Source organism: Colletotrichum fioriniae (assembly GCF_027942845.1).
Source record: "Colletotrichum fioriniae strain IMI 355084 chromosome Unknown scaffold_1, whole genome shotgun sequence".
Lineage (NCBI taxonomy): Eukaryota > Fungi > Ascomycota > Sordariomycetes > Glomerellales > Glomerellaceae > Colletotrichum > Colletotrichum fioriniae.
In genome coordinates this window covers 323,929-351,632 of record NW_027076837.1, presented here as the reverse complement: position 1 = coordinate 351,632, position 27,704 = coordinate 323,929, and the positions used below count along the sequence as shown (strand labels likewise).

Sequence of the window (27,704 nt, the reverse complement as noted above, 5' to 3'; positions counted from 1 at the left end):
TTCCAGATCCGCTTCCGAAACCTCTGTAGGCATGCTGGACGATATTGTCTCGGAAAGATCGCGCCCTTGGCTCCCTCTGGAAAAGAATAGCTGCGAATTCGACTTGAACACAAGTTGTTCTGAGCAAGTGAATAATATGAGTCTCGAATAATAGACGTTGTCTAGACCGATCCGACGGAGAGTGTCTGCTTTGAAGTGGGCATATGTTGCCGGTGAGCGGAAACTTGATGGCATGACATGACCAGCCCTATTGTGCAACTTGCCCTGAACTGGACTGGACAGGACATGCCCACCAACCCCCATAGTCTCGCCATGCCGTGTTCAAATCAGACTTCCAGGAAGTTGGGAACCGCCAACAGAGATGCGGTCCCAGAACCCGGGCTGCTAGGAGCCCCAGAACCTGGTCGAACACCCCCTCTTGCAAGTTGCAACACGCTTGTTGGTGCAAGACCTTGCCACAGTTTCCCACGGTCTACGAGAAACTCGAACATCCGTTCATCTTTGCTTTTTCCCCATGCCAGTTGACAAGTGAAAGCCCCCCCCTCTCTCTCCACTTCTTCCCTCTCTGGCATGACGCCACTGCAGGGCAAATAAGTATTCACCCAAGTCTGGCTTCCCTTCTCCTCCTTGTCCTCTACCCGTCCCCTGCGTGTGGTTTTATGCCATGGCACCGTCAAAATCTCTCAGTCTGGATATGGCGTCTAGCTAGTCTAGGTGCCTCTTTCGATCTGCAACTGCAGGGAAACCCTGGCCCGGCCGGTGAGTGTATCAGAGCCTGCGATAGGCCTTGAGCCAATGTCCCCTCGTCTATTCGACCAACGAGAATGGAGACTCCGAGGAGCCTCGGATGTCATCGTGCTTTTCCGGCGGCCGTGTTTGTGTGCCTAGTCTTGTCCCGACGGGAACGGGCTGGTAGTGATGTCAAGAGCGATGATGGGCGATGGTGAGATGGTTGAGGGTCCTCTAATGACCGATGGTTAGGACATAGTCAGAAGCAGAAAGACATGAGAAGGAAGAGCATGAATGGGATGAGGTTCAAGACTGTCGAGTTTTGCCGTTGGCAATAGGTTACTACGGTAAGTCTTGACGAACCAAAAAGGTAAGTGAATCGCACACTTCTCACTTTGAAATGCATTATCTGCAAGTTGCAAGACTTACACCCCCTTCCCCTTGTCAGGTGTGTAGCCGCTGCTGCGCGTGCTTGTTCGTCTCCTTCTCTTGTTGGAGGTGCAGGGTACGCTTGTTAGCCCTTGCTTGGCTCCTCCTCATCCTCTTTCCTCCTTGCTTCGTCGTGACGCTTGTTCAGATGGCCCAGCATCCCGTCCTTCATGCAAATCCAATATTCAAGCACCTGGATCCCCCAGACAGTGTATAAGAACTGGACGACCGCAACTACACCTCGAAATCCTCCCGATCTGCCATATGAATCTTCATCCCTCGAAGATAATATTTTGTTGAACTTTCGCTTAGTCTTGACAACTTCGTCAACTCCTCCTTGTGGGTTTGCCTGCTTCAGTCTATTGAAGGCATATTCAACTGACACCTACCAGAACATCTACTTGAAAGGCACAAGCGAATCGACCAAGAAATACAACAACATCCCGGAATCTCAGAACCTTCATCATGGCACTTTCAGCCGCCGAACACCAAGCTAGAAGACGACGCTCGACAACCGCCCCAAGACGTCGCATAGCCTCAGACCCATCTATCGCACCTACTTCAAGACGCCCGAGGCTCCTCAGTAACCTCCCAAGTCATCGCAGAACGTCTACACCTCCGATCCGAAGCCAATCATCCAGCCCTATCCAGCCATCTACAGCCGAATCAAGCCCGCCTACGCCAACCGTCACCTTCTCGGCCCTCTCGAGGTCAACTCTCCCCAGACCGTACCATGACTTTTCCCACTTCTTCCAAGACATGTGCCCTTCCCTTCGAAACCGTATTCTCGACCAAGTCGACTGGGACGCCTTACACGGAGGGCCGTACTGGCGCATTCAGGGCTACCAGCCGTGGTACGCATCTGACTCCTGCAAGACGGCCTTCATCATCCACGCTGAAGGAAAGATCCCCAAGATCTGCGGGTGGCCGGAGAAAGAGGAAAGTAAGGGCAAAGGAGACAGCAGGAAGAGCTCTACAACAAGGGAAAGTCAATGGAGGCCGGTAGTAGTACTGCAGCTTCGCTCAAGGGGTATGGATGCTATCGCTGCCACACTATCAAGCCTGAGGCCGCCTTCGATAAGCTGCCTGACTACTTCGTCGTGTCGTCTGAAGGTTGTATCGTCGGGCGGTACGCCGGCAAAGCCGATGGTGACAAGGAGCAGTCGTGGCTCCCGACGCTACAGAACGGCGAAGGTCTCTTGCGTCGCTTCTGCATCGAGTGCGGCGTTAGAGACGGCCTGTATGAGAAGAGGAAGCTCATCACGTCCTTGACGGAAGAGAGGTGGTCGGTCTGTGACTGTCGGCGTCTGCACTGGGTCCCGTCGAATGAGTCGTACATTGAGTGTGAGCACTGTCTCGTCAAGAGTGCTTTCAGACCTCCGGTGTGATGCCTAGACATAGGTTTTCTTGCGCAGATGCTTTTGAGAGTTGAGATACTGGTCTGCCTAGCTTGGAATTGTTTATCGGTGTGGCTATTTGCGATTACTTTGTAAGGCGGTTGATTCTTCGTCCGTGTGCTGGGCTCAGTCAGACGGGGCGGCTTCTTTGTCGTTACTCGGCTTTATGGGAAGCGCATCCCATACATTTGGCCGGCGGATCTTTTGTTTTCATTCTTTTCGAGCATGTAGGGTTGGTTGCCGCATTGGCGGGTGGTTGATGCCTCTTCATCGACTTTGACTGAGGAAAACGCTTTTAAACTGGAGGAAAACAGGACTCTGGTGGGATATGAGAGGTAGGAACTTCTGTATAATTAGATTGAGAAGCGGCGCTTGATTCTTGGAATAGTGTTGATTCAATCGATATTCTATTGATACTGATTTTCCCTGCCTACATTGTTGAAATCAGCGTTTTGATTCTGCGTAAGGGTTGCCCCTCCTTGTTTTTTTAAGCGTGTTCTCCGCTCTAATATCTATCCCGTGAACCCTTTCTTATCTAGTCTATGTTCATTTTTTTTTTTTTTTTTTTTGCTGATTTGGTGTAGTAGTGGGGTAAAAGGGCAGCGTTAAGTGACGATGGGCTCAGTTGTATCCGGATCTGCCTTTCGGTGAAACACTGTGACCATGTTCGCGTGTTCGGTTATAGCCACTACGGCCCTGGGGGACTTCGCGTGATCGATCACTACTCGAGGTTTTAACGTAGTGTGAGCCCTCGTTGAGTCTCCCGCTGGCATCTCGGTGCCTTGACTGCTGGCTAGAACCCGAGCGGCTCGATCTACTTGAGCTTCTGTAGTCCATTGTGATGAGAACTGTTGGCTAGTGTGAGTACTTTGCTCTGCTGTCGTACGAGGTAGTATATATTTACCTGAAAGAGACCTTGCTTGATGTACAGATGACGAGTTCGGGAAGTACAAGGTGGAAAATTGGCTAGTAATGAGCGATCAATGTGTTTGATGATTGAAGCTGGAAAGATGTGATGAAGCAACTCCAGATAAGTGAGAAGAAAGGCTCATTCTTATGTGTAGACTGCAAGTGAAGGCGAGTAATGCTTCTGATAACAGTGGACTAAGTCAATCATGGGATGGTAGATAACGAAAGCCCGTTCTTTCAAAAAGAGACGGGGACGTCCATGGCTTGTATAGCTCCCCGGCGGGCTGCACCCTGGAGGAAAGTTCGGCGGCATGGCATGGCATGGCATCCCATCGGACCGTATGACGAAATGCCGAAGCAAGGATGACTTTTGGCTGCCGGAGGGATCGCAACAAGAGTAGAGTGTAGACAGAAAAAAACAAGAGGCTCGCGCATTGCATTGGGACAAGCTACTTGACATGTGCCTGCTGCGCATGTGGGCTTCACTTCTTGATGAGACTCGGCCGAGGGCGCAATCCTCCGTCTGAAGTAGGGTCACCGCGGCATGGGTTCCTGGCGAGACCCGGTCCTTCTAGCTGCGTTCGATGATCGGACGTGGAAGCCTGGCGGATCAAGACTACCCAAGGGGGTGGGAAAGGAAGAGAAATGATGGGTTACGATATACCCCTTCCGGGCACAAGACGGGCCAAAGGAACCATTTGCGAGTTGACCAGGGTAACACATGGAAATTTGGGCAGTGAGTTCAGCAATTTGCAACGATAAACGATGGGTTGAGCCTGAACATCGGACCCGGAACCCTTCCTAGAAGGCAGCAGAAACATTGAGCTTTGCTACCTGGCTATGTCTTCGCCCAGTCGCGGAACGAGGCGTGAGCTTCGGGCATGGCTGACCATGCCAACGGGTCTCCCGGCACGCGGGGCCGGACGGAGGAGAAGCTTTCTTTGCAACTCTGAAGCTCGGATAGACTCCAGAGCCCACGGAATGGAGACCAGCACAGTTTCTTGTCGTTTCTGCTCTCCAAGACTCTAAACCCTGCCCCGGGTGCAAGAAATTCGCTCGTCTGTGGGCTGCTCCCAGAGGTGTCAGTGCCGAGAGAAAGAACTTTTTCTCCCTCTGTTCAAACTCAAGAACTAAACGGCCGACAGGGCGTCTCATCGAGTTTGGGAAATGCAGTGCGAAGGAATAAGATGCGACTCCTGACCAAGAGTTTGAAAAGTGGGCGGCATGAGAAGGGTCCGAGTCGAAGAACGACCTGCCGGTCTACCGGCTCCGGACATCACGTGGAATGTTCCACTCCTTCGGTGCGATGATCGATCCCAACGAGGCGGTGCGCATACTTGCCAACCACTGCAGGACTATCTTAAGTCCCGTCCCTCTCAGTCTTAGTGTGGCTAATTCCATCGCTCCCGTTCGCACTTCATATTCCCTCCCGTGAATCTGACGGGATCTTCATGGATGCTCCTAGATACAGCCAACTCTTGCTGGACACTCATCAGCCCTATCCCTATCATAACAGAGCAAGGCTAAGCTTCGACAGGACACGCAACGTTTCTCATCAGATTATCTCCAGGTTGCTTTGCTTTTCACGCATGCTTCACCCCGTCACGAACCTTCGACCCATGAGATACGTCATCAGGCATGATGCTCGACTCAAGACATGTGTCCGTCTGTCGATGCTTCGCTCGACTTCGCTATGCACCGGCGTGAGGCAATTTCTCCGTCTCTGCGCGACACCAAGCGTCTCTTGCGCCTTTTTCTTCTTACTCTTCGTCCCTGCATACTTCAAAAAACCTTTCCCTTACTACTCCCGGCGGGAAGACCTTGCATAAGCTCCGGACTATTTCTGTCAAAGCGCGAAACAAATGCCCCGAAAGAACTCGTGGCGGACTCGATTGGGTCGTACTTTACGCACTTGTCAAGTGTCCCTCCCGGCTGGTTCCCCGAAGAACGCGCATCTAGACGTTGTGGATATCGAGACACAAGTGACTCATTGCTTTAGACCTCAGAAGTCGAAACCTTGCCTATTGTCGCAGAGTCAGATCCACAATCTCTCTCTTTGGAATTGTAAGTCAACATGAACAAGAGTCTTCTCAGACAGGCGAGTGAGTTTGACAAGCGCAGCCAAAACAGTCATAGGCACACACTACCGTGCGAACGATTGCTTCACATTGTACTTCACTTTTGGGCAACTTTACCACTTTGCTGATATTCTTCCGAAGAACCAAGTTTGATCTGCGGCATCTGTCAGAATGTTTCTCGATTTCCCACGAGGCTTGGCTTTCTGCTCAGGCCAAATACTCCTGGACCGAGCGCTCCCTGCCTGCGGTTTGTTTGAAACGGGGGAGCAACGCCCGGTTTGTTGAGGGCGCTGGCTGAAATCTGCGACGTTGCGCCTGGGCCATGGTTGACGGATGAACACTTGCATTTAGCAGCATTGTCGCAATCGGCTCGTCTTCCGGTTCCGGACTTGCGTTGTAACACATGCAGAGCGTAGCGCCGGCCGTTGCCTGGCTTTTCGTCTTGTTTGCCTGCCACAGTTTTCGGACGCCCTCTCTCTATGCTAGGAGGCGTTGACGCGGGTTTGGGCCGGCCGATGACTGTCAGTCGAGTGGCTGGATCGGTACGGCGGCACGGCTCAAGCTGTCGGGTTGAATTCAACCACATAGGCTGAAGCAATTCCATCCAAGTTGGCTCTTCAGCTGATGATTCTACTGGATGATCCTACTATTATTGTGTTTCTCATTTTGTTAGCGTTGCTTTCTTTTGCCCATGTTGCTATTGCATACGCCTTTGTGTTCAGCTCGAGACCATTTAGTGGTTACCTCAAGGAAAGACGTCTATAAAGAGGATGTAAATATTGGCCACAAGACGGTATGTCTATCTACCTGCCTCAAGGCCCCTTTCAAGCGAGACTTGCAGGAAGTAGAGATGAGGTTTCAACTGTCCGAAGTGCTGTGAGATAGCTTTTTTCTGGTACCTTCGTTCTCAAAGATGCTGCCTTGACGGATTGGTTGACATATTGAGTCTTTGGCCTCAAGGATGTCGCTCTGTCCTTATTCGTAAAACCTCTCCATCGAGAGACATGTCCCTTAAGTGACCCTAGAAGGTCTAAAGTCTCATTAGTACTCAAGATGATTGACTCAGTGGGAGATGACTGACTTTGAAGTACTTTCAGATTGACTTGATGCCAACATACCTTGGCTTTAAGCCCCCGGCTCCCTCACTCTTAAGAAACGATGCGTACCTGCTCCTCTGTCACATACAACCATGATATAAATTTTGGTTTCTACAGAAGACTTTCTAACCAAAGCGATGTGATAAGGATCTCACGCTGTTTCTACGATTGCATTTGTTCCAGCCTCACCATAGAGTGGGAAACTATCACCCACAGTTGGCTCCTGCCGTTGGAATCAATCTTATAATACTGGGTGCGGTACCCCCCAAATTTTCCTACCAGATCAAGGAAGGAGTGAAAACAATGAGGTGAACACGAACCCATCTAGCCCTGATTAAAAGCCTCACTTCACCTCAACTTTACCCTTTGAATCCTCTCCTCCTCACTTTTCACTAAGTTTTCACTTCCCCTGCTCAGCTTTTGAGATTTTTGCTTCAAAACAGGGACAACTATCCAAAAGCTTTCTTTGATTTCTACAACATTGAGGTTTTTTAATAATATTTTCTTCTTTTTTTTTTTGTTCCCACCAGGCTACTGCTTCTGAACATCCGCCGGTATATTCGCCTCACGTGAATCCTGGCACACACTTCCCTCAGTATGTGGACACATCATAATCTGATTGCTTGACAACGAAAGCAGCAGCATTTTTGCGGCTTAAATTTTGCTGACAAAAATATTCCTTGGGCAGTCAACACTTTTACTTCATATTCCGACTCTACTCGTTTGCTCTAAACAATCCCCAACACTGATCACACAAACGAAAGAAGTTTTTGGCACTACACTGTCAAGCTTTACTTTCCTCCGAAAACAACATCATCAACCCTTTTTGCACTGATTGCTTAAAAAAAAGGAATCAAGCAAGAGCGACCGCAAGAGGAAAATTAATTTATTAATTGGTAGCTCAGAATCTCACTGAGAATAAACTTCCCAACTCCATCATCACTAACCCACCTTCCTTCTACGATGGAGGTCAATAAATTCACAGCCTTCACTCTCGGAGTGATCTATCCTCAGAGACAAGGCATGGCCTGTGACGACTTCTTTGTCGACTTCCAAGTCCGGACAAAATTTCACATCGACACATACAGCCTTCATACTTTGCTCGACCTTGCCGCCGAAGCCAAACTGGCCAATAACATCCTGAACCAGAGCAAGCCGCTCGAGGTGAGTGCGACCTTGAATCCGAAAATAGAAGGACCGGGCTAATAGTTATTACACACAGATAATCAAGGCCGAGTTCCTGGAGTTTCAGGCATTCATAGACTCAATTCTCCCCCCTATCCCTCATTCCCAGATTACTTGGAAGACTGTCTATATTGCGCAAGGCATTATTGTCGATGGAGATGTCGATGAGGATGATGATGATGACGAGGTCTATGAACTGGAGAATGGATATTACCTAGATTGGTCCCCAAGCTCGAGTGCCAGCAGCGTCACTTCCGAAGAACCCACCCAAGGGTAAGTCATCTCCTCCAAATACCACCTGCCTGTTCTAACAATTTAAAGCAATGGATTCGGCAAGATCGAACCTCAGATCCTTCTTCAACCTGCTGAACTGCCGCTCCTTACAACCTACAAGAACGCCTACGGCACCAAGGAGAGGCTGTCGATCTTCTCGAACGAGTTCTTCGAGGTTCGCAGGTCTGCTACGGCTGGTTGGGGCGCTTTCGCGAGCAAGAAGCTGTACCAGGGCGACCAGATCCTCGTCGAAAAGGCTCTCTATCATGCCATCTACGCAGATGTGACCACGTCTGTCGAATCTTTGCCGGAGAAGGAGCGCCTGATCGCCAATGATATGTTTGGCCATAAAGGTCGGGAAGGCGAGACCCACGAGGAGGCGGTTTGGAACACGAACGCGTAAGTGAATAGCTTTTATCATTCTCTCATCGACTTGCTAATCCTGATTGGATAACAGTTTCGCGGCATATGTCCCCTCAAAGTCGGGCAACAAGAGGAACATGCCTGGTCTTTTCGCTATTGCGGGCCGCTTCAATCACTCCTGCTTGCCCAAGATTGACTACAAGTACCGTGCCAGTCACGAGTCTCTCGTGTTCACTGTCAGGGACTGGGTGATTGAAGAGGGCGAGGAGCTGACGATCTCATACGGTCAAGATCCCTCGGTGCTCTATTACAAGTACGGCTTCATCTGCGAGTGTGGCCACTGCCGTAAATTCGATCCGCGCAAGTCTGAGTGGTCCTGAAGCGACATCAGATCTTCTTTGGCTATACGGCTTTTTGCATCAACGAAGCATTTGGAAATAATGATATACAGCGGAGGAGCTATGATGCAGAGGCAGGAGCTTTTGGAAGAGCGATAGTTGGTGCAATGTGGTTTTGGTGAGGAATGATACCCAACTTCGTCCATAGAGAGACGAATCGAGTGCTGCGTACAAGGCATAGACGCCCCCTAATACAAGAATTCCTTGATTTTCTGCAAATAAGTCATGTCGATGCAGTGCTTCCTATGATGTTGGGGTCCTTGAGGGATCATAGCAAAACATAACAAAAAAGATGAGCTGTCTGTGGCATTATGTAGGACCACCAAATTCGAACTCGCAACCTTTGCAGGACCCAATTATGCGTAAATACTTCCACCACTAGGTCATAGACACATTCAGACGGCGCTCATTGCTTCCTATTCAGATAACTTTGCGCTATAGAGGCAGGGGTGGAGTGGTTGTCGTTTATTCGTGAGTGTTTATTCCAATGTCCCCTGTAGACTGAGATGAAATCGCTACCTGTCGAGTTCGCGCTGTTCAGGTTATGATAAGTGGAGGAGCAATAAAACGGTTTATTTTCCTTCCAGTCCCTTCACATCTTTTCACATTGACACTATGCAGATTCAGAGAACACTGGCTCAAGTCAAGTCAAGAAACATATGCTTTTGGGTAATATGGTAGGTATCAAAGGCGCGACTACCGTCGCGTCGACTGCCATATCCAGTCCTCATGAGTTTAGCCTCTCAAAATAAAACAAAATCCATCCACTAGTATCACACCACCACCTTACAGTCTGCGGAGGATATCCTCAATGACCTCGGTGGTCTTGGCGGTACCGCCCAAGTCAGGGCTAAGAAGCTTGCCCTCCTCGAGGTTAGCATCAACAGCAGCGTAGATCTTGGCGGCAGCGGTCTCCTCGTTGAGGAACTCGAGCATGAGCGCGGCGGAGCGGATGGTGGCAATGGGGTTGGCAATGTTTTGGAACTGGATGTCCGGAGCGCTGCCGTGGCAGGGCTCGCCGATGGCGAAGCCCTCGCCGACGTTGGCGCTGGGCACGAGGCCGAGGGAGCCGACGAGGGCAGCGGCGCCGTCGGAGAGGATGTCGCCGTACAGGTTGGGTGCGACGATGACGTCGTAGTCCTCGGGCTGGCGGAAGAGCTTGTACACCATGGAGTCGACAATCTGCTCCTCGACGGACACCTTGCCGGCGAAGCGGGGGTCGGCGAGGGCGGCCTTGGAGGTGGCGCGGAAGAGGCCGTCGGTCTGGGAGAGGACGTTGGACTTGTGGGTGATTGTGACGAGGGGGCGGGAGTGGATGCTGGCGGCGCCGGCGTCACGGATCTTTTGGCGGCGGAGGGCGATCTCGCCAGCCATGGCGGCGATGCGGTAGGAAGCCTTCTCCGAGATGCGCTTGATGGCCTCGGCGACCTTGCCGTTGGGGCCATCGTACGTCTTCTCCTCCTTGACGTAGAGGTCCTCGGTGTTCTCGCGGACAATGACCATATCGATGGGCTTGGCGGCGGTCAGGATGGTCTTGACGGGGCGGACGTTGGCGTAGAGGTCGAGCTTCTTGCGCAGGGCGACGATGGGGGAGGAGTAGCCCTTGACGGGGGTGGTCGGGGAGGAGACGGCGCCAAAGAGGGCGCCATCGCACTCCTTCTTGAGGATCTCGACCGTCTTGTCGGGGAGGGCGGCGCCCGTCTGCTCGAAAGTCTCGAAGCCGGCCTTGAGGTCGGTGAACTCGAACTTGAGGCCGAGGTAGGAGGGGAGGGCCTCGAGGACGCGGCGGCCGGCGGGGATGACCTCCTTGCCGATGCCGTCACCGGGGATGAGGCCTGAGGGTAGGTGTGTTAGTTTGGACACGGTAGTTTAAGGGACGGATGACAAGTCAATTGACCTGTCCAAAGGCAGTCTTACCGATTCTAAGAGTTCTGACAGACATGATGGGCGTCAATTGGCGTCCAAAGCGCTGGTTTGGCGGATGGATGAGGGATTGTTTGCAGCAAAAGCTCTGAGGGAATGAGTCGCAAAAGTAAAAAATAGCCCACCTCACCTGCACGGTCGATATCGGAGGTACGGGCCATGCACACCGAGGGCCGATCCGGCGAGCGACCAATTGGTGGTCGGCACTAACACGATCGCCCAGGGTCCTCAGTGCCTTCACTGGCTTACCTTAGCCGCGGTACGTACTTTGCGGGTGTGCATCGGAGCTCTGTAAAACACGGTTGATTCCGCACTATTGCGTCAAGTCATGGTTACATTGGCGAATCTGGGATGCACACAGCACGGTAGCACCAGAAGCGCGTCTTGGGACTCTCTTTGATTCGCTTTCGCGTCAATTGACCGGGTTCGTGGGCTTTGAGTTCTACCTGGAACTTGGCTTCGGCAGGCTTGGGGGTTGATGCGCTGTCAGCCACGATGTTGTCAGCGTCCACCCACCTTGTCCTCCGTCCATCGCTGGTTATAAGTGAGCACAAGAACCATCCTCTGAGAAGGAAAGTATACATATGCTCGTTGCCGATTTTCGGCCATGGGACGGACAGTACCCGGGAAGCCTGTCCAGTCGGCATATGAGCGAGCTCATGAAAGAGAGTGAGGAGTGGCCTATAGGCAGACCTGGAGCAAGGGCCGAGACTGGTGAGAAATTTCCTCCCCACATTCTGCATTTCTTAGCGTGTTGGAAAGGAACGGTCCCCCGAGGAGTCGTTGAGTCGAAGAGCGGGAAAAGGTACCCCAAACCCGGTTCTTCCCTGTTACTGCGAGCTTCCAGAAGACGGGAGGTTCGCCTCGCGCCGGGGAGCGGTATGACCAACCCCAGAAGCTGGAGTCCTTGAGTCCAGTCCTTGCTCCTTCCCCTCCGTATCTCCGTCCCGAGATGGGAGATGATGTTCAATTGCCACTGCTATTAGTGGACACGACTGGACACATATCGGAGGCGGGATCGAGACTGGATTGATCAACAACTGGGTAGAAAGAAGAGGGGGTCCCAGATATCCAGTGTTCCAGATACATCACTTCTCCTCACCACGGACATTGAATTCTGAGGCACACGATGCACTGAGCATGATGGGAGTTTTGAGGTTATGGATTGATAATGGGAGATGGGGCCGTTCTTGCAGTTGCTGGAGCAGCCGGATATATTAGCAATAATGAAACGGGCCTGAATGTCAACAATGCTAACTTTTTTTCTCCTTTCGCTGCTGTACGGATACCTGCGCGTCTTTTCTCTTCCTTTGTCCCCGCGTGTCTGAGGGGCTCGAGGAGGACCCCCCCTTTCTTTCAACGAATAATGCATTATGTTCCTGTATAATGGGCCAGAGCTAAGGTACGTTAGACGACAAAAGGCGGTAAGCCAAACCACATGCAGTTACAAGATACACGATGGGCTCTGCAGATTACGCACTAATGCACAAAACGGATAGGAGATTGAAGAGGCTATCTGAAACAGGAGACCGTGCATAAGTATCTCGATACGTAGCTTTGCATTTTGGAGGGGAAAGAAAGCGAACGGGAATGGAGCTGGTCAGAATCACAAAGTCACAGACAAAGAAAGAGAGAAAAGACACAGGAGGGAACGTTTGATAATTGGAAATCAACGGCCAACACCCGTCACGCCAACCAGCCTAGTCAGGTACGAGCCGGAACAGAGTCATTGCTCTCCGGCTAGCCGATTCCGATGTCTGCCAGACTGACACTGGCGCCGGCCTGTTCGTCTCGTCCAATTTGCCCGTGCCCCGATTCCCGAAGGAACCGTCCAGCAGATGCGCTCGCTGAGGCTTTTTAGCACGGCCATCGTTGATACAATCTCCCGACCAGCTCAGAGCGCCAATTTCAGGTGGGAGGGGCATCATTGGGGGCCAGTTGGCCTCTTCTGTTTCCTGACTCTTAGACTCGACTCTTGAGGCCCAAAGGATGGATGATCACGAGAACCCAAGCTAGAAAAAAGGGGCCAGCGATGAGAGATCCCAGGGCCCATCACCAGTGACCACCCACCACTCTAAATGATGAAACCAAAGAGTCACTGCCATTCAACCACTTCTCTTCTTCGTGTCTGGAGAAGCTGCATTTCGATACCAGAGCAGTGGCCCGGAGGAAATGAGCTTCCTTCCAGAACCATGTTCTCTGGTAAATTGACCCCGGCTGAGCCAATGGATTTCCCACTCGGGGTCCCTGCAGTTGAATTCGAGAAGCGAGAGAGGACGGTCCAGGGCCAGTGGCACTGAGTGGTGAGTGGGTTGCTACACTGCTGCAGACGTCCTGCAGAGAGGAGGCACATGTCCGCGCCGGTGCTGTGTAGATGCATAAGTACCTATCCTTACACATCACGGACACTTGAGGTATCTTAAAAATGGATATCTCGTCTCCACTCAAGCTTCAAGTACCTTGTACAGCATCCGCACCTTAGCTTGTACCTAACTAAGTATGCATTACTGTGTATGTAAATACATGTGTTCTACATAACATCCCACCGCCTTGTGAAGGTGTCAGGAGTGCAACTTTGTATCTGGCAGGCTGGCAAGCGCGTCGGGACGGTTTGGTAGCGTGGTAGCAGAGGGAGCATGTGCGTTCATGGGAGCCCCTGAATTCCAGTCCAAGTCCCTCACCCCCTACGCAGTATGGTGAAGTGTCTGTCTATACTCTGTAGCTGCACCGAGTATGGAACCAGGTAATGTATGGATAACTGGTCCTGGATAGTTCAGCATAGACAGACAGGCTTACTACGTACTTCGTCGAGAGCGATTGATAGTGGTGGTGGGCTCTTTTTGGCTCGTTTGGATCGATCCAGTCACACGCCCATTGCCCAAATATCCACGTCGGCCGTCCCTTTTCCGCCTCTGATTATGATTATGGGGTGTCCGTAATTTAAATGCCAGCCCTGAAGGCCAGCAACCTCACTTCCCTGAGTCTTCCCCTTCTCGAACCACCCACCTTTCGACTGTCGTCTTTTCTCCCCCATACATCACCGGCACTATCTCTCTGATCTGGACGGCACGGACACGCAAACGCGCGACGGGACTGACCACCTTACACCTTACACCTCGAGTTACAACCTACCGAGGCCTGGAGACGAACGAGACTTTGGCTGAGACATCCAAACAACACATCACCCAACACAAGCTGCATACAACACCACCCACCGCAACAATCAATCGGCTGCCATACGACCGCTGCCGTCTGCTGTTTGACTGCTTCAACTACCAAAACCCCCCGACCGACTGTTGATCATGCATCTCCAGCTGTCATAGCAACTCGCTATTCCTCCACCAATTCTTGCCCAACATCCAAAATCCTCCAGCCGTTGGGCAGTGTCTGCCTCACTGCGCTGACACCGCCGCGACGAACCCCCCTCCGCCCCCCTGCGCCGTTCCGCCTCGACGAGCCTCAAGAGCTGTGTCGCGACTTGAAGTGCAGCTTTTCCTTCACTTCGACCTCGAGTTGTATACCGACTCCTCCGCAATCACGAGGACAGACCGGGCATGCGCCTTCCCTCCGGCAACATCCAACGCCCGAGTCCACCATTGTAACCCACCACGCCTAGCGCACGCGATTCTTGCCTCTAAACTTCTGTCTCAAAACGATCCACCTGTCGCAACTTCCACGTATCCCACACAGCTTCCTCCAACACCTTGGTTGAAAGAAGTCGCTCGGTAGCGACCCAATACCGCCGCCATGTCAGCCGTTAAGAACCTTCGGGCCATGTTCGAGCAAAAAGCCGACTCGAGCCCCCCGGATCGGGGAAGGTCCCCTGGCCTCTCCTCCAGTAAGTTCCCCCGCCGTTCTTAGCTCCATGGCATTAGACGCAGCTTCTCTCGGCCAGTTTGCCTTGTCGACCTCTTCTCAACGCAGAGAAGTACACAGCTTGGCTCTCCAAACACCATCTATCCATCGTGTACGCATTTCAACTAACCTAATACCTCTACAGACGGCACCGAAACTCCCCCTCCATCATCCACCCGGCCACTCTCCAAAATTCGAACGAGCTTTGTTGCTGTTGAAAAAGACGGAAGAGTAGGACTCCGCCGAGATCCCAGTAACGAGTCGAGTGTGTCCCAGCGAAGGCTCAGCAGCCATACCGAGGGAGAGGCGTCTGTGTCTGGCCTCTCTGATAAGACAATGGCCACCGAGGACACCTCCGGGGGCTACAAGACAAATATCGTCGGCAGCCCCATTCCCGAGTCTCCTCGCCGCCCCGAAGCGGACAAGCCGACAAACGGAGCCTCGCCTCGAAACTTGGGGGCTCTGAACAACCACCCGAGCCACAACCCCGACAAACACGTAGATATCGAAACGCCTACGCCAGAGCTCCTCCCAGGCGACCCGACGCAAATGTCGCCCGACCACAACGTTTCCAATGGAACAGCTGCCGCGAAGACCACCGGGGCCACAGCTCCCAAAAACTCCACAAAGACCACCGCCAAACCCCCTGCGAAACTGGCACCTCCTGCTACCATTACGAGAGCAAAGACACCGTTGAGATCCCCAGTCACTGCCAAGACCCCTACCACAGCAACGGGAGGCTCCAAGTCGAGCGCCCCCAAGGCTCAGCACGACACCTCAAAGAAGCCGGCTGAGAAGACGGCGACTTCGACACCCAAGTCCGCCGCGAAAACGGCAGGCGCTAGCAAGAAGCCTGCACCCGTACAAGTTTCTCCCTCCAGCGGCATTGGCTTTGTCAAGCCCAAGGTCAAGTCGCCTACCAAGCCTGTGAAGCTGCCTGCTTCGCTCATGGCCCCGACTGCCGCCTCCGTCCAGAGAGTCAAGGAGGCTCCTCGCGAAACCCTCTCGCGTGCCTCTGGCAACCAGGGCCGTCCGGCTAGCAGAGCGAGCGCGCCCGGTGCTGCTGCGCCGCCCAAGACTCTCAAGCGCCAGAACTCAGTCATCAACAGGCCCCGACCCAGCATTGGTCCGCCGCCAAAGAAGCCCCTTCAGGATCACCCCCTTACCAAGAAGGACAAGGAGGTTGACGAAGGTTTCCTGGCTCGTATGATGCGACCCACAGCGAGCTCGACCTCGAAGGTGTCGGAGAAGGCTCCCGTCACCCCTCCCAGAAGCAGGAGCGCAAAGCCAAGCAGCGCCAAGAAGGCCTCTGCTTCAAGGAGCCCCAAGAGAGCGCTCTCTCGGCCGGCAGCGGTGCGGGCGGGAAGCCGCACAGGCAGCCCTTTCGCTAGCAAGAAGGATGTTCCAGTCAAGAAGGTCGTTGAGACCGCAGAGGCCGAGGCCATCGCCGAGGCACCGAGAACCCCTGAGGCAAAGGCACCGGTCACACCAGAGCCTATTGTCGAGGAGACTGCGGTTGAAGCTAGCCCGGCTAAGGAGGTTGAGGCTGATGCCCCTGTCGAGGAGACGGAGACTGTGGCGCCAGAGCTGGAGGCCGTCACCGAAGAGCGTGTTGAGGAGCCCGAGCTCGACGACATCATTCAGCAGACTGCCACGCTCGACCTCAAGGAGGAAGAGACCGAGGACCAAGAGCTTAAGAGCCCGGATGAGTTCGAGGAGCTGCTGGCCGATGAGAAAGAGGCAGCGGAGGACAAGACGGAGTCAGCTCCGGCCCCTGTTGAGGCAACCACAGAAGTCAAGACTGAGACTGCATGAAAGAAGAATTGTGTCGAAGAGTGGCGGAGGTGATTGTATAGTTTTAGAAACCATTGGGGTGTACCATGATACCTGACCGACAAAAAGGCGTAAATTACTTCGTGAGAGATTTCAAAGTTCCGGAGCATGGAGAAGTTGGTGTCTGGAGCCCGAAATCAGTTATAGAGAATGAATACCAATCGCAGAGAATCATTGTTGACTTTCCGGACATGTAAACGGTTCGGTGGTGTTAGGTGGAATGTGAGTACTGTTCTGTGCTGTTATCTACGCAGGTGAGCGGTAGCTAGTTGAATGGTAGGCTCGAGCCTAGTGCTCCCTAAGAACAGATATCGTTGCAATCTGGCGACGGGACAGACAAGGTTCAAATATGGTGTGTTCGTGTCTTCTCTAGAATACAACTTTTGTACAGTATATGGAGGACATTGCTCCTACAGAGCAGTAGTAGGTTGACTTCGACGCCTGCCCTGTTGTGTCTTGTTCTTCCCAAGACTCCTTTTTCCCCAAGGCCTAGACACATTCTCCTCATAGGGAGTGGCTATCAGGCTTGTCCCTTCTCTAAAGCCCATCTTTCTTTCTTCCCCTAACCTATAACAAGATCTATTTTCCCCTTCTTATCTCGCCCGGCACAGGACCATACCGCCAACTTTCCTCGCCAGCGCCTCTCTCGCCTCCAAAATACCCCTATCCGTAGAAATAAACAGGCACTCCCCCCAGCGCGAGCCCCTTGACGAGCCCGTTCTTGGTCGGGAACCCGCGGACGACGAGCTCGAGGTCCTCAATGTGGACGTTGATGGGCCGCGTGGGCTTGGTGACCATGGTCAGGCCGCGGAGGACGGGCTCGTTGTTCCAGTACTTGAGCCCCAGCCAGAGACGGCGCGTGGCGACGTTGGCCGAGGTGACGGGTTCCGGGTCGTGGAGGAGGTCTTCGGGCGCGGGCGGGGTCGGGCCGCCGCGGTAGAGGGAGGAGACGAAGCCGGAGCGGTGGAGGGCGAGGGCGAGGTTGAGGTTTTGCTTTGTGTTTGTGACGGAGGTCATGCCCAGGCGTGCGCGGGAGGCGTTTTGGAGGTGGGAGCACATGTTGATTACGTTTGTTAGGCCGCCCATTTTGGAGTTTGGTTTTCGGGAGCCTTGGGCTCGCCGGTTATGTGGGTGTAAGAGGATGTGGTATGCGGGAGGGTTCGGGGTCGTAGGGGAGTCGTCGAAGTCGTCGCGGTGCTGTGGATAATTGTTGGCGATTTGTCTTGACGTGGAGCAAGCTCAATTGATTTGTGGGAGCTTACTGTATCGATGTCAATTGGCGATCAATAAAAAGATGTACCGTTCTCGAGGGTCGAAAGGAGTGTGCGTTGCGCGTTGGCTGGCTCCAAAAAATAAGTCGTCACTCAAGCAATCAAAGCCACAGGGAAGCTATCGCCAAAAATTTGGACACGCCCAGCGCAGCCGATGTCGAATGATGACTAAGACAGGAGTACATCGGTACCTCGGTCAACACACCTCTACTCACCGAGCGTCTCCACCGAGCCACCTCATCTCACCCTCATCTCACCTTGAGAAAAAAAGGCCAAGCCTACCTTACCTTACCTTAGGTGATGGAAGTTGGTCCATGCTCTACGGCGGTCACATCGGACTCCACTCCCCGACGACGGCACTTTCCCGTCACTGTCCGTTCTACCGTTCTACAAACCCCGGCTGGAGCTCCTGATTGGCCATCCCCGACGTCTTCTAAGCGCCGAGTTGACCAGTCGATGCGACCAGCTGCAGCTCACCACCCATGCATTTCACAGCAGACGCAACGCAAGCAGGGCCTGGCACGCGCATGGTCTACCTTAGCTTGTGAGCTTCCTGGGACTTGGAGGAGAATGGCGGGGGGCATTGGGTTGATGGGCGTTTCCGCGAAGTCGCAAGACCCCCAAAGGTAAGGTAGCGTGACTGGCTGGCTCTTCCTTTTTGTCACTTTGCGAATTGTTTTTTTTGTTTTTTTTTTGCCCATGCCACTGGAAGAGGGGGTTCTCGAGGCGGTCTGGCTACTGAGTGGTACCGAGATAAAGAGAGAGAAGAGGGCTAGAGGGGTATTGGGTGATTGATCACACGAGACGAAGAGAGAGAGAGAGAGAGAGAGAGAGAGAGAGCTTTGGATCGTCGAGACTGGTCTGCTCTGGTAGTAAGCAAGCTACACAAAACCTCGACACCCTCGGCGCAAAACAGTCCATCTTTTCCCACCTCCTCCTCAAACGAAACTCTTTTCCCCTTTTCCCTCTCATCTTGTTCCTGAAATAAACCAGGTGCCACACACACTCTCATCTTTCTCTAATTTCGCCCGCAACAGAGAGCTCTGTTGGTTCTCTATTCGTACCTGCTGCCGCCCTTGGCTACATTACCTTTTACCTTGACCGAGGCGGGGTACCAATCTGCCAATACCCCGAGAAAGTTGCGCGCCTCTCTGGTGCTTGTCAATCGGATCATCGGCCCAGGGAGTGGTCCCGAACCCTTGGACAGAGAGTAGGCAAGGAAGCTATTCTTGGAGCTTCCTTTGTTTGGCATTGTTGGAAGTTCGGCAAGGTAAGGAAAGGTTTGGAGGGGCTGCTCGCAGCAATCCCACAATTAGAGAATGGCGACCCGGCCGGGAGAGGAAAATGTTGCTACTCTGTAAGTTCTGTCTGTCTGTTGGATTTCATCTTTCCGAAGATGTGGTAAAGTAGCTCGCATTGTCTCTTACAACCATCTTACCTGACCCTTCTTCGGTCTTTTCCCCTCTCTGTCCCTCTGTCTCTCGACACCCACACCCGAAAGAGAACGTGGGATTCTGCAATTTGCGATCCATTTGCACATAGAGAGGCGGCGCATATATACATATCAAGATGGCGGCTGCTGACTGGCCTCAAACGCTCAACAGCTTCGGAGACGTCCATTACTTTTACGGCCCGCCGGCGAGTAATCCGCCGCACCACCGCTTCGACAAGGGATCTTACGTCTACCTTTTCGAAAACGCAAACGACCGCCGCGCGCGCATCGAGATTGCCAACCAGCCTGGCACCGAAGACCAAGATGCCTTTGACGGATGTGCGTAGAAACCCATGTTTACTGCTCCGAGAGCTGTCTATGTCTCCAAAGCACAAGCTAGAGCTTCATTTAAAGCTTGAGCTTGAGCTTGAGCTTGAGTTTGAGCTGGAGCTGGAGCTAACAATATATCACATCCGCTAACCAACATTCCTTCACAGTCCTCGATAAGACGCACGTCCGATACTCGTACAACCACCAGTGCATGGTAACCCTCATCGTAGGCGAGACGACGGACCAGATGGAATGGCACCTGCCCACCTACGACCCCCAGAACCAGAACAAATATCACTACAAGCTCCATTCGCTTGACATTTACTTCTGGAAGGCCGATGACGCCCTCCAGTTCGTCAACGGCATCCGCTTCGTCCTCCCCCCCGCTCAGGTCGAGATCCTCGACGAGCCCCAGCAGCAGCAACATCAGCACCATGTTCAGCAGCACACGCAACATCAACCCGTGAGCTCCGTCGTTCAGCAGCTCGAACACGTCGCGATATCGGACCCAAACTACGGATCCCCGAGAGGAGGCGCTTCCGCGCAACAGCAACAACAGCAAAACGGCTCAGCTTTCGCCGGGCCACCTACCTCGGCCGTAGCCGCTGCACCACCAGCCCATCAACAACAACAACAAGAGCAGCCAGCGAGCTTTGCACCAATGGCATACAACCCCGCCGCCCCAGCCGCTCCAGAGGCCATCCGCCACAGAGAAAAGACCCCGCCCCCGAAGACGGCGTCGCCGATCCCTTGGCCGCCGCCGTTGCCTACGACGCGCAGGCCCCGTTCTCCCCGGGTTTCGTGCCTCCTCCCGGATTCCAGAGCGCACAGGGACAGGGACACGGCATCGGACTCCCCCTCCTCCCCCACCGCCGCAATTCGGTGGACCCCCAGGCCAGCCCGTTCTCCAGCGCGCAGCAACGATGCCGGCGCAAGCCGTACACGGAGGCCTCGCTTCTCCGGGACTAGTCAACCCCTACGCCAACGGCAGCCCGTTCCCCTCGTCTCCCGGCTTCGCGCCGCCGCCCCCGCCGCCTACTCAGCCGCCTCAACTACAACAACCCCAACCGCATGCGCAGACGCAGCAGGGAACCCCTCAACCGCAAGCCGCCGCCGTCCACGCACCCGCGACACCGCCGTCCACAACGACTACCGCTGCCTCCGCGCCGCCGGTTGCCGGGGCGCCCATGTCGCCTCCGCCCGGCGGATTCTCGCAGTACTCGTATAGCAGTAGCAACGGGGGCAGCCAGCAGCAGCAGCAGCCAGGGGCGTTTGACTACTCTATTCATCAGCAGGCGTATCGGCCTACGGAGATGGAGGCAGGCAAGTATAAGGGGTATACGGGCAAGCAGGACCCGTCGGGGAGGTTGGAGGCGAATGTTGGGAGATTGGAGAAGGGTGTTACGGGGATGTTTAGGAAGTTTGAGAAGAAGTTTGGGTGAGTGGGATAAGTGCTGGCGATGTGAGGGAAATGCGGGGACTAATCTTTTTGGATGATGTCTTTTTCCTGCTTTTGATTCCATAATGAGGGAGCAATCCTGGGTACCTTGGGTAGTTTGGTCATTGAGTACGTAACCTCAATAGATAATTTCCTGTCCGCAAATGTCCCGGAGATCGTGTGCCTTTTGACCTAGTTGGCCTTTTGCCTGGACGTATACTCACAAATATCATCAATGCTGAGCAGCAATCCAGTAACTGAGGCAGCTTCATACGAATCTCACCAGAGAGGCTAGGGTGTAACCATAAATGCTTGAGCCAGATATACATTCTTGTTCCCTCCCCCTCTTCACCCCTTTCTCTCCAACCGGGGCAGGTGAAGAAAGGCGACCACTTCACAGTAATAGGTCCCCCACGCCGATGAGGGTAAACGAGCCTTTATCGTTCACTCTGTCCTCGCCCTGGTCATGGCTTTTCGTTCTACAGAAACGCCTTTCTCATGACATCCATGAAGATCCTAGCCGCGTGCAATCAGCTCAAGCAATCAGCTTCTTCGCAGAAGATGGTTGAACGCATCTGGACCACCAAGCTTGACTATATGCCTGAGTTGCAAAATGAATGAAGCTAAATGCCGCGAAAAATATGCAAATAGCCTAAGAAGAAAGACCCGAATGCATCCTCTCCTAGGAGCATGAGTTATTGATGTTAGAGGTTAAGAGGTTTTCACATATGCCTCGTCCACATATAAGACGAGCTAGAAGCCTACATTCGTGCCCTTGGGAGCAGACAACTTGCTTCCAGCGCATATCGTTATATGCACCATCGACAAGTCTCATACCATCTCAGTTCGAATACTTTACCTATCCGGTAATCTTTATCCCAGCGCCAGATTGAAAGGCGGTAATGGTGTTGCTTGCTAAATGAACGTGCATCTAAGATTGACGTAGACGGCCACGTTCACCAGGGATAGGATCATCCTCTGAGCCGATATCGATCAATATCATTCGCAGCGCAGGCAGCAAGCAAAGCACTCCAATCTCACACTATCGTATCGATCGGCAGTTGTACTCCATACGTCATGCACGGATGCGATTGACAACGTGGTGGCCTGGGACGCCCAGGGAAGGATTTGCGAATTTTTGGGGGCCGGAATGTCGCTCCGTCAGAATGGCCAGGATCTAGTTTCTTCCAAATGGCCAAGTAATGAGGCTTTGTTGGTCTCGGCGTGTGGTGGCAGGATTCATGATACAGAGCGCAATGCGCGGTGATGAATCCTGCGAGCGAAAGCTGCAGCTGACAGTGGATAGGTCTCCGTGAGACAGCGGGAGTGGGGTTGCCGGGTGTGATAGCGCCTTACCTTTTATTCTATGATGGAAAAGAATGTCTCTCTTTTCTCAGGCTCTCTGATACTTCTCATGTGCATGGTCTTTCGTCAACCAGAATATCAAGAGTACGTTCAGATACTCCGTAAACAATAATTCGTTCTCCTTGGATATGTTGACAGAGAAATTGGGACCAAGCCCCAGCTCGTATAAGTCAAGATTGTGGCACCTTGAGAGAACCGATCCAACGTTGCGTCGCCTTATCCTTGATGCGGAATAATTCCAGATTTCGCGCGGGGGTTGCGCTGGACGGCTTCTTCCAATGAGCTGACACAACGGGCCTGACTATTAGACTATTAGGTCGTCCTACCCGAGGCACGGCAGGCTGCCCTACAGGCGATGGCTACTGTGCAAGATGGCCAGTCGTCTCTCTCCTTAAGTTCTGTCAGCGCTACTCGCGAAGGTGGACGAATTAGAGGGTGCGGCTAGGCGATTGGGTGGTTTAAGACGGCGTGCAGAAATGTCTGAGACATAAAGTGCATCTGTCTTAGACTTGCATAGTTGCTGGGCTTTCGTTCCTGAATAGCGTTGCGCCCTCAGGCCCTGGAGGAAGTCTTGATGATTGTGTGTCAGTCTCTATCCCTGGTGCCCAGGTGTTGATTCCGCAACCATTTGTCTGATTTGCAGGAACAGCATGTGAGATATGTCTTCGAGAAGGGGTGCAGCAGCTTTCGAAGAATGATGAGGGCGAGGCACCTGGGCTGACTTGACTTGCATGCTACGCTGGAGTAAGCCCACGCAAGCGGCAGCCCCTCCATCCCCAGCCACATAGTCATCATGATGCAGGTGAGGCGGTGCTGGAGACCGCGGGGGTCCCTGCCATTCCTCGACTGGCTCGCGAGCTACCAGGCAGCCCCCGATGCTGGCGGTTAATCCTCTCACAAGTCACAACTTACCCACGCTATCTCACCTGTCCCGGGGAACCCTGCCAGCCTGCCATGTCTGTGGGCTGTGGCAGAGCAGCATATAGGCTCGCATACTGTACAGAGAGGAAAGCAGTCGGTGGCTGGTGAGAGCTGCACTACACTAGCCTCTGGAGACTGATGCGTTGATATTGCTTGATTTTCGTTGCATTGTTGCTGGGCCATGATGCTTGTTGCTGGAAATAGTATACCGTTACCGGGCAAAACTGGAGACTCTGCTGGGCGAGTTCTTCTTGGCCAAGTGGGTTTCAGTCAATCGAAAAGCCCAAGCCGGATGGCGGCATGGCATGGCGACGGCGTTCCTGAGGAGGCCCCTGCTAATGCTTAAATTCGTGACACGGCAGGCGACGGAAGCGAAATCACTGCCCTAGGGCACGAAATCAAAAGAAGGGGCGGGAGCAGCAACTTCATGTCAAGGACAGATTGATCGTATCGTCGACTCGTCAGGCGTGAGAGATGGTTTCGTCTGATGTCACTCGTGGACCCGAATCAAGACAGAAAACGGGGAAGTTGATGGAGCAAAGCTGATGGGGTTTCGACGTTTCGTGGGCCAGAAGTTTTAGGGCCTAATGACACCGTTGCAGCAAGCCGCAAGCCACACGTCAAGCCTCAAGGACAGGCTGCCGGCGCGATGTAATCGCCAGTGACGATGATAGCGCCAATCTGTATGATGTCTCCGTAGCCTGTGTGCCTGTGCAGAGCGGGTGACCACTGACAAGACTGGCGCCAACACCAACGCTGCCCTGCCCTGGGCACTGCCTCACGCCCCGATGGTCTGGGTTGGGCTGACTGAAAGTTGGAGCCCCTGGGAGGAGTCTGACGCAGCGAACATGGGCTCGAATGTTAACTGCAGAAGTATGGATGGTCCTGATTTGGCATTCGTACTTGAGGGATTGATGCCAAATGATGATTTGAATTGAAGCTCCAATTGCTCAGTGAACCCCGAAGAAAGACAAGTTGATTCGATTGAATGCCCTGTGCAGAAAGGGGCTGGGTTGAAGAAGCAAGGCTCGTTGTTTGCTCTGCAAGTGAAGTTTGACAGACGCAGAGGACAGGCCTCTTTTCCTTCACGTTTCGCCCAGGCCGTGTTTGCAGATAGGTAGTCTTCCTGGTAGAAGGACTCGGTACGGAGTATGTAGGTATGGTCGTGTCATGTATTCATGTACACGGATAGGTACTTGGAAAGGGCCGAGAATGATTCGATGAACAGCGTTCGCTGATTTGGGGCAAACTCAAATGATTTGATTGTTTGGTTCATTGGTTCATTGGCGGTTCGGTCGGCCTGCCATCTTATGTCTACGCGGAGCGGCATTGAGAATACTCGGGATTGTCCTGTCTGATATCACTGACAGCGAGGGCCGTTGCCATTGACTCAAAGCCGTTCCACGGGGTCCAGTGCAGCTGCGTACGTGAGACACCAGAGACTCCTCAGAGAGAGGATAAGAGAACCGGAGAGGGAGGACGCGACGACTTGCATCGTTCTCGAGCAGAGTTGCAACGGGATGAGCGGCGCGCACAGCAACGTGGAACCTGGACAAGGTTAGCGCAGAGATTCTTCCCGCCGCCGGCACCCACTAAGGAACATACACGAGCGACGCTAAGGTGAGCTACGAGGCGGCCCACCTCGAAGGGGGAGTGGAGGATGTTTATTGTGCGAGGTACCTCGTTTATCACGTTGGAGTGGGTGGCTGATGAAGTATCTTTGAAACATGGCCATAGAGTGAGAGCGTGTATGATGAGGTCAGGTAGAGTGTGAAAGAGAGAGAGAGAGAAGGAGTCTCGGGGTCCAGCTGTGAAGGGCATCCGCAGACTGCAATTGCAACAGCACCTGCAGGCCCCGGCCGTGGGCAACTGCAACAATCCACTTTTGCATCCTGCTCTGCTCCTGCCTCCTTCTCGTGCCTGCGTGCCTGCCTCCTGCCTTCCGTTGAAGCTCTACCTCACGCAGTACGTACCCAGGTCTGCTGCGCTGCGCTGAGGCATCCGCAATCCTCGTCCTCGTCCTCATCTTAGGTTCATCTGCAACCTCGACCGCGACATCAACCGAGACTTTGCCTGCTCGCTTTTCCTCCTTCTGCTATTCTGATCCTTGGGGCTGGATCAATATCACTCCATCTTCTTTCAAACTAGAGCCAATTCATCATCATCGAACACACATAACTTTTCCAACCGTCCACCATACACAAGCCCGGTCATCCTGACGTCCACGTCCAACATCCAACACGCAATACGCTTACGGATACCCGCCTTAGATACCTTACTCAGGCAACCCAAGAGACAATCTACAGCGGTGATCCGATCCAGCATCGCTGCTGCCTCTCGTCCATCCGCCTCCGCCTCCGCCTCCCTCCTGCATCGCGACCAAGACCAAGCACGCATACGGATACAGAGCACTTCAAGGGCAAGGCACCGACCTGCTGCTCCGTGCCTCCCAGCCTCACAAAGCTCACACCCTTCCCGGATCCATCCAACCCACTCACCCACCCGAAAGGACCCTTCATCGCTCACCACCGAGTCCCACTGCACTGCACAGCACTGCGCACAGAGAAGAGGCACAGGTTTACACCCAGCCTACGGGCACGGATACGTACCTCGCCGCCAGCTTCTGGACCCCCGGACCTTTCGAGGTTGACCCTGTGCTACTACCACCGCGGCGCCGCTACTACCAAGTAAAGTACCAACCTGCACCTTGCCTGGACCTAGTCCCGTCAGTCTTCTCGCCTCACCTCACCTCATCTCACCTCCAACCGCCAAATCAACCGACTGCTGTTGCTTGCCTCCTTCTTTCTCTCCCACATCACCTCTCGACTTCCACGTCCACATCACTTCGACCATCACCTGCATCGCCGTCCTCTCGTCTCCGATCCAGCGCGTCCCCATAGGCGTCCCTGCAATTTCCGAGTCTCAATGTCCCAGTCCTGACGCTTATTATTCGCTTTGCGCAGCTGGGACGCCCCGCCTTAATCCGCCTCGCCGTTAACTCTCCAGCGCCTCTCGACCTTAAACCGCCGACACTTCCGTTCCGGTACTCTGTCGAAATCCAGTCGCTCGTTACACGCAATGTACCTCAAAATACGAATACCACTCGACTTCTCCGCCGGTTCCCAGACTGGCTACACTGCGACGCTGCAACGTCGCGAAGAAATCGACGGCAGGAAAATTACCACAATTGTAAGTGAAAAGACATGTAAAGGATTCTTTCCCCGTCCCCCATTACCCTAGACTAAGCCGCTGACGCCATACTGCCAAAGGTCATCCTTGGTGTACTGGTCCTCCTTATCTTTATCGCCTTTGTCGTCTTTTCTCTCCGAGCATCTCGGCGCTCTACCCGCGGCAACAACAAGAAGCCTAGCGGCGGCGGCTTTTTCAAGTCAATATTGAAAAATGGTGGCAGAAACAGATACCGCCAAGCTCAGGATGAAGACTCCACCTCTACCGAACGACTGACCGACCGCCGTCGATCCCGCCCCTCTTCTGTCGCATTCGATGCCTCGGCCGATCAGTCGCAGGCCGATGCCCGCTCCCCCAACAGCGCTGTCAACCGCAATACATCGATTCGTTCGATTATGACGCTGCCTGCTTACCGACCTGATCCGAATGAAACTGAGCAAGTTCTGGGTCGCGAAGGTGAACGCGGTGGTGTCGATGTCGTTATCGAATATCCTACGGAAGAAACAGAGGAGGATCTGCGTGATCAGGAGATGGAGGCTCTCTACCAGATTCGCCTGGCCCGCCGTCAGGAGCTTGCTGAGCGGGAGGAGCGGAGAGTGGAGCGCCGGGAAGCTCGGGAACGTGGTGACTTTGTAGCTCTGGACAACATCCGATCCAGAGCTCGGGCTGCCAGCAATAATAGCGTCGTCGCTGTCCTCCGCGAAGAACATGAACGCCTCAAGAATGAACGTCAGAGAGCTGTTTCTAGCGTATCTTACGCCGACCTCGGTGTTGCTCGTCACGACGGCACACGACTTCGCGCCAACAGCAATGAGAGTGAGAGGATGGGGCTGCTGTCAGACTCCGCTAGTATTGCCGCCACCTCAATTCGATCGGGGGCCGGATCAGCTATGAACCACAGGAGGGGTAGCTCTGTAATGAGCATCGAAAGCGACTTACCTTCGCCAGGATTTACTTCGAGGTCACGGGCAAATTCTCGACCAGATACCCCCCGCCTAGATACCCGGGCAGGGTCCAGTCCGGATGTTGAAGCTGACGTAGGAGACGCCGGCATGCCCATCTACTCTCCACCTGGATACGACGAAGTTTCGTTAGATGACGAGCGGTCCAGGAGCAATACTCCCCAACCTGGTACTGAGCCTCCGCCGACGTATCCCGGCCCTGCCCAACAACAGGCAGAGAGCATTGCCTCAAGCATGGCCGACTTGGCTGCCGATGAGCAGACTACGAACAACTCCGCAGACTCACGCCGGAGCTCAAGGGTACCACGACTACCTAGTCTACGATTG

At 53.5% G+C, this 27,704-nt stretch overlaps 6 protein-coding genes across 6 annotated transcripts; 4 read left to right on the top strand and 2 right to left on the bottom strand.

The window, feature by feature from the left end:
* Positions 1-7,602: 7,602 nt before the first annotated feature.
* On the top strand, positions 7,603-8,840 carry N0V96_000096 (uncharacterized protein; the record flags this gene model as incomplete). Its single annotated transcript, XM_053191763.2, has 4 exons — positions 7,603-7,803; positions 7,862-8,097; positions 8,146-8,496; positions 8,555-8,840. 4 exons carry the CDS (start codon positions 7,603-7,605, stop codon positions 8,838-8,840), a joined length of 1,074 nt encoding a protein of 357 aa, XP_053050847.1.
* An 804-nt stretch (positions 8,841-9,644) lies between these two features.
* LYS12 (homoisocitrate dehydrogenase) lies at positions 9,645-10,800 on the bottom strand (the record flags this gene model as incomplete). Its single annotated transcript, XM_053191764.2, has 2 exons — positions 9,645-10,693; positions 10,776-10,800. 2 exons carry the CDS (start codon positions 10,798-10,800, stop codon positions 9,645-9,647), a joined length of 1,074 nt encoding a protein of 357 aa, XP_053050848.1.
* A 3,728-nt stretch (positions 10,801-14,528) lies between these two features.
* N0V96_000094 (uncharacterized protein) lies at positions 14,529-16,451 on the top strand (the record flags this gene model as incomplete). The annotated part of the gene is made up of 2 exons (XM_053191765.1): positions 14,529-14,619; positions 14,782-16,451. The coding sequence occupies 2 exons, from the start codon at positions 14,529-14,531 to the stop codon at positions 16,449-16,451; spliced, it is 1,761 nt and encodes a 586-aa protein (XP_053050849.1).
* A 681-nt stretch (positions 16,452-17,132) lies between these two features.
* Positions 17,133-17,555, bottom strand: N0V96_000093 (uncharacterized protein; the record flags this gene model as incomplete). The annotated part of the gene is made up of 1 exon (XM_053191766.2): positions 17,133-17,555. The coding sequence occupies one exon, from the start codon at positions 17,553-17,555 to the stop codon at positions 17,133-17,135; it is 423 nt and encodes a 140-aa protein (XP_053050850.2).
* Positions 17,556-19,309: 1,754 nt separating this feature from the next.
* N0V96_000092 (uncharacterized protein) lies at positions 19,310-20,944 on the top strand (the record flags this gene model as incomplete). The annotated part of the gene is made up of 3 exons (XM_065755830.1): positions 19,310-19,511; positions 19,670-20,298; positions 20,402-20,944. The coding sequence occupies 3 exons, from the start codon at positions 19,310-19,312 to the stop codon at positions 20,942-20,944; spliced, it is 1,374 nt and encodes a 457-aa protein (XP_065615070.1).
* Positions 20,945-26,304: 5,360 nt separating this feature from the next.
* N0V96_000091 (uncharacterized protein) lies at positions 26,305-27,694 on the top strand (the record flags this gene model as incomplete). The annotated part of the gene is made up of 3 exons (XM_065755829.1): positions 26,305-26,415; positions 26,496-27,250; positions 27,658-27,694. 3 exons carry the CDS (start codon positions 26,305-26,307, stop codon positions 27,692-27,694), a joined length of 903 nt encoding a protein of 300 aa, XP_065615069.1.
* Between the last annotated feature and the right edge of the window lie 10 nt (positions 27,695-27,704).